Genomic DNA, 17,500 nt, shown 5'->3' on the forward strand with positions numbered 1-17,500 from the left:
TGTTTTACCAAGATTTTTTGATGGTTTGTAGTTGTGGGGTAGCAATTAGCATAATGAGCTCATGAAAATGCATGACATGCCGATAGTGTTTTGCTAAAAGAAGCAAATGGTGGTTGAATGTAAGAAAAACAGCTGAGATTGATGGTAACAAGTGTACCAATGAATCTGATTGATGGTAACAAGTGTACCAATGAATCTGCCTACACACACTGAAAAGCTAATGAGAGACTGTTGAAATGTGATGAGCAAAATTTTTATGTCTTATAGAAAGAGTCCAGGGAGAGCAAAGTAGTCCAATTAAGCGTACTCTGCTAATCGTACTCTGCTAATCGTACTCTGCTAAGCGTACTCTGCTAATCGTACTCTGCTAATCGTACTCTGCTAATCGTACTCTGCTAATAGTACTCTGCTAAGCGTACTCTGCTAATCGTACTCTGCTAATCGTACTCTGCTAATCGTACTCTGCTAAGCGTACTCTGCTAAGCGTACTCTGCTAATCGTACTCTGCTAATCGTACTCTGCTAAGCGTACTCTGCTAAGCGTACTCTGCTAATCGTACTCTGCTAAGCGTACTCTGCTAATCGTACTCTGCTAATCGTACTCTGCTAATCGTACTCTGCTAAGCGTACTCTGCTAAGCGTACTCTGCTAATCGTTCATACGTGGATTTTTTTTTAGCAACATTTTTCATCCAAACTCACGTATAACTGAAAGGTGCCATTCGATCTTCTGGATGATGATCTGAACCATAACAATGCTGAACTCGTTTTGAGTTTACGGAACAAAAACTAAGAATTATAGAAAATAATTTATGAAGTAGGCCAATGTGTATGAAGGTTTTGGTTTATGAGCGTGAGAAGGTACAATCACATGACTGTAAGTAGACTCACAACCTGTGTGTCAGTGTAGGCTGACTATACACACCTTTGCAAAGCAGACTTCATAACATATAGTCAGCCGACAAGCCCATCTTTCCATGCTGCTTGAGTGATCGTTGGTTAAGCCTGCAGGAGAGGAGCTACTATAAGAGACTGGGATGCTGCGTTAATGTCACCCCACATCCCATAATACGCTTATCAGCCATCAAAGAGGAATGGGGGGACAATAAAAAAGTGCTCAACAATGAAAAATCCATCAGACAGTTTCGAGTTGAACAGTTAAAGATGTGACATCATAATTTGGAAATGTACTATGTGCTGTAAAATGCTTTTTTCTAGCACAAGGGCCATACTGGTTGTTTTTGTATATTTTCACAATTGTTTAAGTAACACTATGCAACAATTTGACACTTTTTGAGGTATGGTTTTATAGGCAAGTCGTTTTGGTATCATCCTCAAAATTATTTTGATAGCATATGGTCATCTGAAGGACAGATAACCACATGTGTCTTCCCCACTAGCCATTCAGGATGTGCCCTATGTAGTTTTGTGTAACGGGCTGGTACACCCTGCAAAAATTGTAGAAAATCTCTCACGCATGAAATTATCAGCTATACTGCCAAAAGACACGAGTGAGTGTGTTGACAAGCTTATATCAGTGTCAACTGGGCTGTTGGTGGTGTTTGCAAGGTTTTCACATGCCTTTAGTGTGTGTGTGTGTGTGTGTGTGTGTGTGTGTGTGTGTGTGTGTGTGTGTGTGTGTGTGTGTGTGTGTGTTGCATGCCTTTTTCGGGAGTTATCTGACTGGTTTTGGAACAGAACTCCGTATTGCTGCTTTAATTGATATGAAGGACATTACAGTATTCAGTAATTGAAACCGGAACAGTAATGAACAAGCAACTAGTGCTTTCTAGTGGTAAAAGACAGTACTGCATGCCCTACATTACAGTAATGTTTGAAGAATATCTGACTCAAACGTAGGTTACTGTGTTTACAGGAGCCAAAAACCAAAGTATTCATTCTACTGAATTTGGCAATGATTCCCTCTACCTCTCCTATATAAAACCCAAAAGTATTTTGTCTGTCTATGTTGTCAGACTCTTTTGGACCAAAAGAGGCAGGAAAAAGGGCCCAGGTTAAAACAAATACCTGGAGTTTACCTCTAAATAAGTAGGAATCTCGAGAAACTAAAGTAAAATATTGCACTTCATTTAATTAATATATTAAAACTTTTATTGTGTGAAATCAAGGGGTGTCTGATCTTAACCTAAAACAAGACACACACTCCTATTAACTTCTACTGCCTCATGTGGTTAGATGAAGTGTTGATTTTGTGATTCCACACTGCCACCCCATCTATTGTTAAGTATATCTGTATCACAGTACTCTGATGACCTCAGAGGAAGTCATTAGGAGTTGATGCCATGAGGCCTGTGTGGTCTTATGATGCATCTTCTGCTGAGCTGTGTGGTCAGGCTTGCAAACAAGAGAGAGTGTGGCTGCAGACTAAACCGGAGTTGGTTCACATTCACATAGACAACCTGGTTAAAGTCCAAAGATACATGCTCAGCTTGATGCCCAACAAAGATTAGTGATGTGTCTTATTCATTGTGATTGATCTACAACCAATTTGTTACGCCATTCGTATGTACAATATGTAAAATGCTTTTTTTGATAGTCTTAGAATATAAATACATTATTGGGTCACATTCACATAGACAAACTGGTTAAAGTCCAAAGACACATGATCAGTTTGATGCCCAACAAAACTTAGTGATGTGTCTCATTCCCTGCAATGGATCTACTTCCATCTTGTTACACCATGCAAGTTTGCACCGTTGTGATTTAATATGCTAAATCCTTTTTTTTTGTTAGTCTTTGTTAGAATATAAACATTTTTCGAATTCAATCCACAATCTATTGAGAAAAACAAAACAATTAACTAGCAAAACAAAGAGTAGTGTTAAGTAAAAAAAAAATGACAATTTATAACTACAATAATTACAAAGCTTTATTGTTTGTACCAAGTTCTTGATTTAAACCAGTCTCTAAGTTTAAGTCAGTTTGGTGAAGTGAGATTCGGAGTGGAGTTGTGGATTTCATTTGCTTATATGACTTTTGTGCTTAAAGTAACACTATGCAACAATTGGACACTTTTTGAGGTATGGATTTATAGGCAACTAGTTTTGGTACCATCCTTAAATTCATTTTGATAGCATATGGTCATGTGAAAGACAGATAAACACCTCTGTTTGCCCCACTAGCCATCCAAGTTATGCCCTATCTAGGTCTGTGTAACGGGCTGGAACCCCCTGCATAAAAGGAAGAAGGCTTTCACACGCATGACATTGCCAGCTATACTGCCAAAAGACACGAGTGAGTGTGTTGACAAGCTTATATCAGTGTCAGCTGGGCTGTTGGTGTTGTTTGCAAGGTTTTTGCATGCCTTTTAGGTAGTTAGCTTACTAGTTTTGGAACAGAACTCCTTATTGCTGCTTTAAATGTGGAGGACTAACAAGGAGACAACCTGCATTGTCCTAAACTAGCATACCTGTGACACAGTGAGCAAGGACACACACACACACACACACACACACACACGCACACACACACACACACACACACACACACACACACACACACACACACACACACACACACACACACACACACACACACACACACACACACACACACACAGTGAGCAAGGACATGTGTTGTTGAGAGAATATTACAATTAATACTTGTGGAAGAACACCCTCAGTGTCAGCACCATTTTGTATCCATCACATTATTAACAATTCAATGTCAGGCATTTTGACTATGCTTTTGGTATGAGTAGGCCTATACCTAACATTTTTAATGTTAAATAATCTTTGTAAATATGACCTAATGATATACTGTAATGTCACTTCGTTTCTCATGTCACAGCTTAAACTCAGTTCACTCTGACAAGCCTGGGAAGATCCACTGATGCCACCACAGTAGACTGGTTCATTTGTCAACCGTGAGAATGGAGGGGGTGCTGCTGCAGATTAAACCACAATGGGGTCAGATGATCACATGGTGAGAATGCAAAGACACCTCAGCATCAAGTTGCACAGCCAATGCAGGGAATTCATCTGTTGTTAGCTCCTCTGTGTGACACATATGTTTCTGCACTGCTTAGTCATCCAGAATTAAACATCAAAGATGCTTAAACAGGACAAGGTGCCTCACACCTCATAGTGAGATCATCAGGTTTCAGTGGAATGTGGAGTCAAGATCAGTGCCCAACAAGAATCCATCATTGGTTTTGAGTAGACCAGCTAAAGTGGCAACAGACTCAATGTAGTGACACGGTGATAATACCTTTTTCGGGCAGTTTTATGTCCACATACATTTGCACACACTTTCACAAGTGAATTATTTTTTAGTAACTCTTATAAGTCTTACCCTCCTCTCACTCTTCGTCAGCGGAACATCATTGTTACCAAACAGTAAGTCAGGAAGGAAGCGGGCCGTAAGATTAAAACACCTGGTTTCCCCTAGTAGTGACCGACATACTCAAAACAGTTCAAGTTATGATGATGTGATCTTGAGTGAGTTTACTGATTCAGGACTCGTTTTGAGTGGAATATGTCATTTTGGCTATTCATCTATGTATTTCACATCTGAAATGCCAAACTGCCTACAATTTCATAGTGAGTTTTTACTCTGACCTGCCGTTATAGTATTACAAAGGATCACAAATCCAGACAGCGGTTTTTTCCCTCCATTATAATTACTGGCTGGCTATCAATAATTCAATGCCACAGTCATAACACATATGATAGTATATATCAAGTATATATCACAGATATTTCGTATGAAATATTTTATTTTCAATACTTATAATTGGTGTTCTTATCATCATTATTATCAAAGAGCATTTCTGTTCATTCTGATTTGTGCTTTGGTGTCTATCAGAATGCAAAGTTAGTTTGCAGACCGCAATAACATAATAATCACAATACCCACAATAAGGCCTGTCCTACACAAGCAGTTAAATACACAAGACATTGGGTGTAATAACATCTCTGATGTTACCTTGATGTTACCTGAACCTTAGAAAAGCAATGCTGCTCATTATTTATTTAATCTTAAAAAATGAGGTGAGATTCATAGCCCACTATCTAGGAAAAACACACAAGCCCAACGCAGCCCCCAACCCCTAGTTTCACCTCCAAATGCTGAACTACTTCGGCACAGTGATTGGACATAAATCATCTTTTTAAATCTTTAAGATTTTGGCGACATCTGGCCAACCATTCCACAGACACTAAAGGCACAGATGGAGTATCAAAGGTTCACTGAGCAAATCTTCCAATCATCCTTCACGAATCAAAACTACACGTTACAGGTCATTCCAGCAACCCCTCTGGGCAGCACCACTCAACGACCCTGCAGTGGATCATGTCCCTTTCCCAGCGAGCATCAGTGGATCATGTCCCTTTCCCAGCGAGCATATTAATGTTTTTTTTTTTTTAAAGATTTGTTTTTTGGCCTTTTTATGCCTTTAATTGAAAGGTTAGTTAAGAGTGGGACAGGAAATGAGAGGGAGAAGAGGTGGGGAATGGACTGGAGAAATGACATCGGGCCGGAATCGAACCCGTGTCCTCCATGGGCGTCAAGCCCGAATGTGGACGGGGCTACTGTGTAAGTAAGTAAGACTTTATTTATATAGCACATTTCATACAAAAGTTGCAATTCAAAGTGCTTTACATAAATTCAATAAAGGCAAGCAGCAGGAGCAATACATGGAGTGAAAGATACCCTGGTGTTCTGATAGGCTTGGATTTCTAAAATCATGATAAAAGGAATAAAAGTCATACAACCCTTAAAACAGTTTAAAAGAGAAATAGTAAAAATAGTGCAAGTTACAGAGAAATAAATTGTGCCAGATACAATTAATAAAATGATTTGGTAAAAAGATAGGTTTTAAGCTGCCTTTTAAAGACTGTGTGAGCTACTGTGTGAGCTACAGTGCCCCCTCCATATTAATGTTGTTGGCAGCCCTGAGGGCAGACTTCATTGCTGTCTCAATCCACGCATGAGGCAGAGCCGTGTGCTCTCCCGCAGAGTGAATGCTGTTCTTCCTCTGGAGCAAAGCGGAGGCGTAGTCTGTTCTCTGATAGGGCGTGAAGATGGCAAAGGCCCCCAAGCTGTACGGATCCAGATCCCACTTCTTCACCACACCCCCTGTCCACAAGCGACGGATGCCCTCCCCGTGGATCTTGACCAATTCATCAAGCATCAGCAGCATCAGGTCGTCATCCCTAACCCCATTGAAGAGAGCGGCGTCATCGGAGTAGGTGTAGGACGCCAGCAAAGCCCCACCCCGCCCTGAGAACCCATGGCTGGGGTAGTAGATGAAGCGAGAGGGCCGGTCCGTCACCGTCCTCCCGCCTTTGATCCCGTCCTTTTCCCAGAACTTCTCACTGAAGCTGAGCACCACCTTGGTGGAGGCCGAGTAGTGCACGGAGCGCAGTGCCTCCATCTTAATGTCCGACAGCCGAGGCTCAAACTCTATGAACAGTGTGGCCTTAGCCGTAGCGGTGACAAGGACATAATCAACAGTGATATGGGACAGAGAGGAGGGGAAGCGCCCGTCCACATAGTGCACAGTAACACGACTGTCTGATTGGGTTATGCGTTTGACCTTGGAGTTAAGAAGAATTGGGCAGTTGAGAACGTCATAAAATGCACTGGTGAATTTGTCCATTCCACCTGTAAATTCATAATACCTGAAAAAGAGATAGATTGTTTTTATTTGAGATGTGCTCAGCACAGTGCGTCTATTAGTCATTATTACACGGCTCTTCTTAATGCTGTAGAACGCCGGTCATACATTATCCCTTACATAACATTTTGATTAATAGTAATAGTAACTTGTTTTGAATAAGTGTTTTGCGATGAATGGAAGAATTAACATTACATTCAATTCTCACTCAATATTATCTCCTATATCAGACTGCAGGTACAGCGCCTCTATCAGAGCCGTGTAGAAAACAATTCATTCATTTTGCATTCATAATGGGTGAGGCATAGTAACTATATCCTTGTGCCATATCAAGAGGTAAAGCACACATATTGGCTCACAGGATGAGACAAAGAGAAGGAGAGGGAGAGGGGGGAGGGGGGGAGAGAGAGATAGAGGGAGGAACCGATATAGAAACACACACACACACACACACACACCCACACGCATACACACACACAAGCAGACACACACACACACACACACACAAACACACACACACACACACACACACACACACACACACACACACACACACACACACACACACACACAAATTCTCACTCAATATTATCTCCTATATCAGACTGCAGGTAGAGAGCCTCTATCAGGGCCGTGAAGAAGAAGCTGCTCTCATCGAGGATGTCTCCGAGCATACGCAGAGCTCCACGGCTCAGGTTAGTTTCTTTCACCAGGTATTCCTGAAAAATGGATACTTTCATCTGTCAGGCTTCTTCTGTCTCAGGGGGGAAACGTAATGTTTACATCTTTAAAGCAAGATACACTGACACTTTGGCAACAACGTTAAATTAGTTAACTTTGAGAGAGTCCATCTGTGTTAACCCTCATGCCTCTGTGATGTACAGTATGTAAAAGATTATTCTATATTATCATGAATATGTAGACTGATGGAAATTGATATAGTCATATAATTACCATTGCATACATGTATGCTCTTGTGTGTGTGCGTGCCATGTGTATTCACAGTCTGGCCTCACCCTCACCCATGGCCTATGCTAAACGGAACCTTTCTAGACATCCCCTCTCTACTCATGGCCTATGTAATACACATCACCTTCTTACCAGGATGCATGTTCCGGAACATTCCGTGGGGGTGGTGGTCACCTCACCTCCCCTCCCACTCATATCCCCCTTTGCCCACCTTGACCTACCTTGACCTATCACCCCAAGGTATCCTCCCATGATCGACCAGTATTTAACTTGTAACACTGTGATACTCTTCAGTCTTTACCCTGTCTACTTGATTTGGAATTGGCTCCCTGCAGGCGTACGTGAGAAATAAACACCAAGACCTTTGATTCACCTCGTGGTTCTATTGTCTAAAGTTTATCGCTGGATTCAGAGCTATCAAGACTAAAGTGAATGCTTTGGACTGCTCTGTGTATTGTGTTCTGATTTTAGGGGAGCAGTACCTTTCCACAGAAACTAAAGCCTGTGAAACCATCTGATAAGACACTGATACCTGAGACTAGCATTGTCTAGTACAAAATAAGTTAGACATCTGCAGGTACAGAACTTCTTACTCTATGTTGTGAAACCAATGTTAATGATCAATCTATGGTGTAACCACTGCTTGTGAATAAAGGGATTGTTTTGGTCACACAGACGGCAGAACGAATTATCCGACTAGGATCCAGGGCGTTAAACAATCTGTTAAAACTTTGCTCTGGCTTGTGGTGTGTTTTATTCTAAGAAAACTTAGTAAGTGTTTAGGGTTATTACCGGAAAATGTATTACATGAAGGGGTCTGTGGCTATGGAGGCGTACCTTTACAGAAAATGAATCGTATTTCTCCAGTGTCGCTTTGCAACCTTTTCTTTTCACTTCATCTCTAATCTGTAAGGAAAAATATAATAAATAAATAAAATAATAAAAATATAATATGATACAGTTTCATACATATGTAGACCATTTACTGTTTCAAGCATTCTGCATTTTGAAATTGGATGTGAAAATGAACATCACATACCGTAAATCCTCAAATTGTGGCCAGGGATTTTATTTACTTAGGCTGCACAGCGCATCGGCCTTTATATGGCTTTTATTTACTTAGGCTGCACAGCGCATCGGCCTTTATATGGCTTTTATTTACTTAGGCTGCACAGCGCACCGGCCTTTATATGGGGCAGGCTTGTATTAAGGGCAGGCCTTTATTTCTTACTTATTACACGGCTCTTTTTAATGCTGTAGAATGCTCCATTCACTTGAATGGGGCTTCCCAACATTCTGCGGTCAACTATTATAACTGTCCGTTGCTATGCAATAATGACCGCTGTCAAGGAAAGTGGCCTTTTTGCCTCTGATTCACATCTTTCGTAGCACTCCGCAAGTAGTACGGTAACTTATCAAGGGAGTTTCAGTGGACGGTTGAGCAGCTGTGTTCTAAAGAATGTTCAACTGTCTTTGAAGTTCAACGTCTTTGGCGAACTATTTATCTGCTTTTTAACACTACGTATAGTAACAAAAACAAACAATGCCGGTCATAAACGCCGGTCAAAATAAGCCCCTTCACGGTGAAGCAACACCCCTCCGCTTCGCGTCGGGGTGCTGTTCGCCCTGTCGGGGCTTATTTTCCCGACAATGACCAGCGTTCTATACATTATTTCTTACTTATCTTCTGTTATAGAATTGTATTATTTAAATCAAATAATGGGCATAATTGCAGTAGGCTAATATAATTCATTGCATAAGCGTTCAACACACTCTGCACATCGCGTAGCGCTTTATGTGCAGTGTCAACGTGAAAATAAACATCGGAGTTATGGTCTCTACTGTCAGTCACGGAGGAAAAGATTTTCAAAGCCTTGATTTTAATCATTTTTCTAGACACTCTATTATGCTTATTGCGGACTGAAAAAATGTATTCAACGAGCTGGTTTGATATCTAGTCTAACTTTCTTTCTTCCTCCACCTGCTAGTCGTAGCCTTTCACATTCGTCTCGGGTCAATGTCAAACTTATTTGCTGCTTTTTCTCCCGAATGTTCTTCAGCAATCAGCATGTTCATCTCTTTGAATTTAATATCAAATGAACGTAAGGCTAGGTTCACACTAGACTTCTTTTTTTAGAAAAATGCGCCGCTTTCGGCGCCTTTTTTACATGCAACTCTATGGGAAAAAGCAAAAAGGCGGACACCTTTTCAAAAAGGCGCCGCCTTTTAAAAACTTCTAAAAAAGCGCAACCTCCGACGCCTTTTTGAGTTCAATTTTCTCAACTTTTCAGAAAAGCGCCGGGTAACGTCAAGCGCCTTTTTGACAGCTGACCTATCAGGACGAGGAGAGTAGGTAGTCGCGTACCTTCCCTAGTAACCTTCTATCTTAGTTTAACCGACCAAACGCCGTAGATCATCGTATTTGAACCTAGAGGATTTTAGTTAAACTTTTTTTTGCTTAGATTTTTAGAAAGTTACAGAGAAATAGACACTGTACAATTTAAAAAGCACATTATTGTAACTGAAAAATATGTCTAAGAGGATTTGCGAGGTGTCTGAGCTACCTATCTAATGTTAGCATGCTACTACCCGTTAGCGATTAACTGTGTTTTTGCAAAGCATCTGCCCCAACTTTCTTTTCCCGACATTGACATGTATCTTGTACATAATCCATTCCCATAAACCGGAGATTTCAAGCGTACAGAAACTCTTCTGAGCAGGCAAGAATGCCAATATTTGCTAACGAGTTGTAGCCAAATTCCTGGGTGAAGGGGTAAATAGCTGGCTAGCTATTAGCACTCTAGCTTGTTCAGTAGAGTGCTAAGACACAGCAACTAAAAGACAGTGACGTCACATAATATCCATGAATTCTGAAGAGCTCAAAAGGCGCTGAAGGCTGCGCTTTTTTCTAAAAAAAGAAGTCTAGTGTGAACCCCGCTTAAGTCTACTACTGCTTTATGATCCCTCTGGAAAAAGTAACCTAGCCAACTAAAACGTTACAGATAAACAACAGTAGGCTATACGATACGTGCATTTAGGCTAAACCATAACAAATTGCCAGACGCGCCTTCATGAACAATAACAAATTCGCCTATAGTCCTACGTGGGGACATTTCTTTTTTTATTGCAAACAGCCCGTGAAATTAGTCAACAATATTATATAATATTAAGCATGAGGAGAACATGTATTTGTGAAATGCATTCAATTAAATTGTGATGTCTACTTTGAGCCGACGGACTGATGCTGGTAGGCTACAGTTATATAGGCTACTTTTATTTTACCCCCGGCTTGTATTCGGAGCCCGGCCTTTATTTTGTCCGTATGGACCACGACCCCGGCTACTATCTGAAGCCCGGCGTCTTATTGAATCCCGGTCTTTATTTGAGGATTTACGGTATGTAAGTTCCCGAGGTAATGTAAACTGACCTTCTGTAGTGCCTGAGTGAAGAGTTCCTCAGCTGATTTTCCACACTCACCCTGATCTACAGGGTACATAAGCACATCGGGGTTGTGGAGCACCTTGTAGGCTCTTTCAAGCAGCCCATTAACAAAATAAAATGTGTTTATGTCCTCTTCAATAAACCTGTTCAGTGGAAGGCCCCATTTTTCCACAAGTGCCAATAGGATTCTGTGAAACAAATTGCATTTGCTTGTCATTACCTCCGCCAAGGAGGTTATGTTTTCACCCCTGTATGTTTGTTTGTTTGTTTGTTTGTTTGTCTGATTGTTTGTTTGTTTGTTTGTCTGTTTGTTTGTTTGTTTGTCAGCAGGATTATGCAGAAACGCATGGACCGATTTCCATCAAACTTTGTGGGGAGATTGGGTAATATAATGGCAATAATTGATTAGATTTTCAGATGTCAAGGTCAAAGGTCAAGGTCACAACTGAGGTTTGCATTCTCTGAATGCTCCCATTCTTGTTATGGATGTCATAAACCAAGTTGGACCAGAAAATGCTGTACTACTACTACAGTTGAAAGGGATCACAGCTCACCTGTGCATGCTTGGGATCCTCATGGCTCCCATCTCTGCATACCAGCCCTCACTGTCATTCCTGTAAGTATCCACTCTTCCGCCTATACGATGACTTGCCTCAATGAGTGTCACCTAGATATATAGACAGTAGCAATACCAAAAGCAACACAGGTGCTCTTTCAATGAGGGAAGATTTTTGGTTTTAGATTTAAATACATTAATGCATAATGAAATCAGCGCTGCAGACATTCATTATTCATGAGGGATGAGTTGTAGATTTAAGCAATAAGCCCCGCGAGTCCGTGGTTTGCGCTGATTTTAGAACAGGTAAGGGGAGTTGTTTACCTGTTCTAAAATCGGCGCAAACCACAGACTCGCGGGGCTTATTGCTTTTCTAAAACTGTTACTACAAATATTTGATATGGTTTCATAAATAAAGATAATTCAATTTAAGAAACAATAGTTTAACGATAAACCGTCATTCTTCCGCCATGTTTGTTTGTTTGTTTGTCTGTTTGTTTGTTAGCAGGATTATGCAGAAACGCATAAAATATAGTTCCTAAATAAATCGTTGCCACGCAACCCTTGAAGCAACGCAACAGCCAGATGGAACACTGGGTATGAAATGCGCTATATGAATACGCTGCGCAGTAATATGGAATGTTATCATAGAATGTTATGAGGTCAAATTGTAAGGTTGTGCTGGATTTTACAACGGCTTTTAGCCAATTACAATCAAGGATTTGAACAATCAGTTTTAGAAAACTGGAAACCTTATGTCCAGCACCCTCCAAAAACTTTGCTGCAGTCAGTCCAGCCACACCTGCTCCGATTACAGCCACATGGCGAGGAGTCTGAGTGGGGGGCAGGCCATGCTTTATAATGGCCAACAGCTCATCATAATCAGGGTCACTCAGACAGTGGAAGAGGGGATCCTCAGCGTCTCCAGGACGGCTGAGAAGGACGATTAGTGCAACTGCAGTAGACCAATTAAATGTTTAAATGTTTACTGACAATTCGTTCAATTTTGAAAAATGATTCATGTTTTATTTAGACAGAAAAACAACCTGTACGTAGGTGCTATGCTCGCCCTGATTTCCTTGGCTAACAGTTGTTCCTAGGACATGAAATACTGCAGCCAATCGTTGTAAAGCTTGAGTCTGTGACGTCATTCACATGTGCCTTCTTAATCAAAATTAAAATTCATGTGGGAAGCTGGTGAATTGTTACACAGCTGCATTACAATTAAATTGTCCGTTATGCAACAAAATAAATGTAGTCCCAAGAACAACTGTTGCCCAAGGAAGTCAGAGCAACCTAGATGCTACACTGCTGTTACTGAAATACATATAAGCAACATACACAATAAGATTGTAAATGTACTTAAATAAAACATCCTACACAGAGACATGTATGCTGTCATTAATGACATAACAAAATGAGAATCTTTCTCTTCAAAGGAACATCTGAATGATCTGGGGTGGTTTTCCCAGTAACGGTGTGCCTAAGTGTTTTACAAAGACTTTAGAGGCATACCTTACTAAAGATGTTTACTTCTTATGTACATTTCCCAAGCTTAGAGTTCCCATAAAAGAAACCTTCCTAAGTATACCTTAAGAGGTTTAATCCATGTGAATTGATTATTGTCATTCACGTAGGGTTAAGCATGCGCAAGAGTATGATGGACACAAGTTATATTAAAGCGCAGTCGATCATTATTAGAAAGAACATTAATAAGAAATACTTGTAAATACAATGCATCCAGACACTAGCACAACATTTTTAGAATCTAAAATGTTTTATCTCAAAACTGTGTTCAGGTCTAGCTGAGAATGGACCATATGATACGACTCTTCAATGCCAGCCTCTTCACCCTGCTGCCGTCGGGTAGACGCCTACGAAGCCTAAACTCAAGGACTGAGAGACTTAAGAGAAGTTTTTAATCCACATGCAGTGAGACATTTAAATTCAAATTTTTAATTCAACACCTTATTTTTATTAGAGTTATTTTTCAATTTGATTGTATTTACATTTTTAATCTCATCTTCATAAATTAATTAATTCATTTTATATTTGATTTATTTTTGCACAGTGTGGAGCATATACCTTTTAACATTTCACTTCAATGTATTGTATGTGACAAATAAAAACACTTGAACTTGAACTTGAAAGTGTCTCTTAGCACAGGTTAACTAAGCTAAGGACATTCTGGGAAGCACCTTGAAATGTTGCGGTACATCTCATAGGTATAATTTATGAACAACATATTGTTAAGAAGGCTTTAGGAAATCTATTCCATATAGTTTTGAAAGTAAGACTCTAAATTAATGAGTACAATTTGTTTCTCTCTCTCAGTGATGATAACTTGATTTGCCATTGTAAGAATGTCAAACGTAAGCGCCTAGTTACACCAACATTTCAGAGCTTGAATTATTGTGTTAGTGTTTGGATTTATGCACTGACTGCAGTGTAAGACCAATATATGTGTTGCATTACATTTTGCTGCTAATATGACTATATCGTAAAACAGTGTATAGGGTAGTCTAACTCTCTGGTTTACAATGAGATCGATTAGTAGTCTATATTATAGCAACTTACCGTATCGGCAGATTCTTCCGCTTTGACACATCTTGCAAGTATCTTTTCCCTCTAGAGCGCGAGCCTTGGAAGCCTATAAGTAATACAACTCGTGTACAGGATGCAAGGGAAAAGACCAATCGCAATCGAGCCTTCTACCTACCCAGTGTCGTAACTATAGGGAGTCAGAAGTCATGAATGAAACAGATAGCAAAAACTCAGATTGTTAATAACCACTCGGTTACATCAGCATTCGGCGAGGTGTGCACTCATGACTGCTGAGAAGTCGCTGCTTTAAAAGCAGGGCGTGAACTATAGGAGTTGCGCTGCAAATGATGAGCTGTTTGGAATGGCAAAAGTTTTGTCTGGCCACTTTGACACTAGTCTTTGTGTTTTCTTCTTCCTCTATTTCTTACAACCAATTTTTGGCGAACAATTTCATATACTTAGACTTCACCACCAATCCACATGAAACTTGGCATGATTGCAGCCCCAAATGGCTGATATGGCTGGTTTGTGTCCCTAGTTGTGCGTGTCCCCTTGTGGTAGCGGCCCCTGAAGTAGGGGTAGGCTCAAAGCACTTTTTGGGCAATAGCTTGAAAACCATTAAGACAGAAATTACAATGTTTGTATGGCAAGTACACACTTCATTATGAAAGTAATTCATGAATGTGTAAACGAATACTCTACATATTGTTGCCGGAAACATACATCATTCAACATCATTCAAGCCAACACAGTTTTCGGAAAATATCTTCATAATTACTTATTTCTTGCTCATTCTCTCACTCTATACGGCAGTCATATTACGCACCACTATGTGGTACGTCGGTCTAGTCACCTTATGAATTTATTAATCATAAAAATTCACAATTAGGCTATATGGTCTGATCTGTTGTCTTTTTATAGATGGAGATCACTGGAGTGACTGCAGCATCTGAAACAGAGATCTTGGTGCAGTGTGCAGTGTGCAGAGGACATGGTACTGTACTCAGATGTTAAGACTCTCTGAGCAGTTGAGGGGTTATACGTTTTTTTTCCTTCTAATTTTATGTCATCAGAGTTCTGAGAGCTTTCAGTCATTTAAACATTTTTAAAGTCTTACCGGGTGATCTCTTTGACAACCCCACACTGTGAGAACCACTGGTTTAATCACCAACTCTTGTGTTTTGCTGACAGATATGAACCTTTTTATCAGGTTGTCGTCTTTACCAAACATTTGTCTAAGCAAATCCACGGATAGAACGCATGGAATAGAAGGAGTTGAATCCAGTCAATTCTGTGGGCGGTAACGGTGACATCATCGGGTCTTCGCGAGCGTAGCTGTCACGGTGTCCGATGTTGGAATAAGGAAGTAAAGAATATTTAGCCAAACAAATGTAATGTCACTGAGTATGACACCCGCTATTCTTCAACTCGGACTAAAGGACATGACAGCTACAATGTGAAAAGGAGCACATCTCGGAAAATACACGTCAGACACTGTTGCGCACAACATGAAAGTTTTTGTTTCGGTTCGTGTTTGTGTTTGACATGTTGTAGCCGAGGCTATGCGAAAGATGGCAACCCTGGGTTTTAAAGCAATCCTGTGCTCTGGGATCATCGGAATTCTCGCTGTTGTAGTCGCAGTTGGTCTAAGTTTTGGTAAGATAACTCGAACTGGCATTGCCAAGCAAGTCTATATTCTTCTGTGTAAACTCAAACATTTCAACGGATCAAGGCCATGCCATGGCGATTTTCCGTGATGAGAACTGTTGATAAAGCTGCACTAAGACGAGCAATATAGGCCTGTTGTAAAGATCGCTACATTTTTGCGGTTGAGATAACGTTACCATGATAAACATCAGGCCCGTGTAAGAGTATATAAGTACACACCTTTGTCGTATATTTAAAAGTAGGTTGGTAGGTGGCTCCATTCTTATTGCAATAGGCTAGTAGGCGCAATTAGGGTACTAAAATGTGGCTGTAAAAATAAAGGGATTGTTGTTTGGAAAGTACCAGAGCACTGATGGAGCTGACGAGTTTTTCTTCTCCTGTTTGTGGGGAAATGGTGTGCAGCGCCATCTTGTGGCATGTGTACATAACTGCAAGTTCTCTGTTTTGTAACAGGGCTACCAGGAATGGTGCGTCCTCTACCCACTGCGTTCGGCGTGCTGTCTCTGGGTGGAATGGCTTTGCTCTGGAGAGATATCAGATGGAGGGTGAAGGGAGAGAACCGGGCCGTCGGCAGTCTTCTCAGCCAATACCTCGCCGTGAAGCTGGTGGGCTGGTTGGGGAAGCGACAGAGAGCCAAACTGGAGACTGATACACAGGACATTCGGCGTGCGCAAGAAGAGACGCTCTTGAAACGGTTGCAGAAGAACGCGAACACTCTGTACGGTAAACAGTACGACTTCGCTTCGATTAAAGGTAACAGCACAAACACACAACAATAACACACGATGAATGCGTTCCCAAATAGCAGCTCATGCTGTCGAAGTGCTAACTGTTGGGTAACGGAGACATGCTATCTACTGTCTCTGTCGTAAACATAGTGTTATCATCATATATATTGCATGGAATTCAACCCAGCAACCATGAGATCCGGCATGAAGAAGCATAGTTGCTTTGTGTTTATTGGAGGCCCATGAGGTTCTATTCGGAATGAATGAAGTTGAAAGTCGTGCGTTGTGTAAGTTCCGAAGCGCAGGACTCCGCCCCTTCAAGTGACGGTCACTTTACACATAGCATGCCGGGTTGCTATGCAACGACCTGTGCCCACATGGTTTAGATTGGACATTTAAGTTCGGTGGGCTTTCAGAAGTATTCTGGTTATGACCACACCCTTCTTATATTCATGCTGGCATAGGCACAGACATCACTGCATGTATTATTCTAATAGGATTGGATGTGCTGTTCACAGAGCCCCTAAGGGACATAGGCACAAAAAATACATCTTTAAAGTTTCTTGTGTGCATGAAAAAATGTCCTGTTCTCACAAGGAATTATTGCACATGTGATATCTGTTGTCAGATGCACACGTGGTTTCTGGTGCGTACCAAACACTTTAAAGAAGTATTATTAATTTTGCTTTCGCCCATGTCCCCTTTGAGGCTCCGTAGTTTCTAAATGAATGAATCGTTTTGTCACACTACAGATTACAATATTTATTGCAGGTATGGTTATAGTCATCAGATTTGTAAGCAATCTATCAAGCAAGTATCAAACATAGAACATAATACTAAAACAACACAACCCTCCAAGACTCCTTTAGTTTGATCTAAGGCATCATGTATGTCCTCTGCCCTTGACTGCGGTTGGATTGGATTGAATGTTATTTTGTTGCATTGTGTTTTGTAAT

The 17,500-nt window shown here is 40.8% G+C and overlaps 2 protein-coding genes across 2 annotated transcripts in view; one reads left to right on the plus strand and one right to left on the minus strand.

Annotated features, from left to right (window-relative positions):
- Positions 1–5,876: 5,876 nt before the first annotated feature.
- On the minus strand, positions 5,877–14,212 carry LOC308362933 (L-amino-acid oxidase-like; the record flags this gene model as incomplete). The annotated part of the gene is made up of 7 exons (XM_080835659.1): positions 5,877–6,642; positions 7,221–7,357; positions 8,445–8,513; positions 11,035–11,236; positions 11,603–11,715; positions 12,357–12,559; positions 14,182–14,212. 7 exons carry the CDS (start codon positions 14,210–14,212, stop codon positions 5,877–5,879), a joined length of 1,521 nt encoding a protein of 506 aa, XP_080691785.1.
- A 1,498-nt stretch (positions 14,213–15,710) lies between these two features.
- ghdc (GH3 domain containing) overlaps positions 15,711–17,500 on the plus strand; it is a gene marked incomplete at its 5' end in the record, with an annotated part of 10,185 nt that continues 8,395 nt past the window's right edge. Inside the window, 2 exons of the mRNA XM_080835844.1 lie at positions 15,711–15,804; positions 16,270–16,569. Of these exons, the coding sequence (XP_080691970.1) occupies positions 15,711–15,804; positions 16,270–16,569 (394 nt within the window). The remainder of the gene's footprint in view (positions 15,805–16,269; positions 16,570–17,500) is intronic.

The sequence above is a fragment of the Sprattus sprattus genome, assembly GCF_963457725.1.
Source record: "Sprattus sprattus genome assembly, chromosome: 3".
NCBI lineage: Eukaryota > Metazoa > Chordata > Actinopteri > Clupeiformes > Clupeidae > Sprattus > Sprattus sprattus.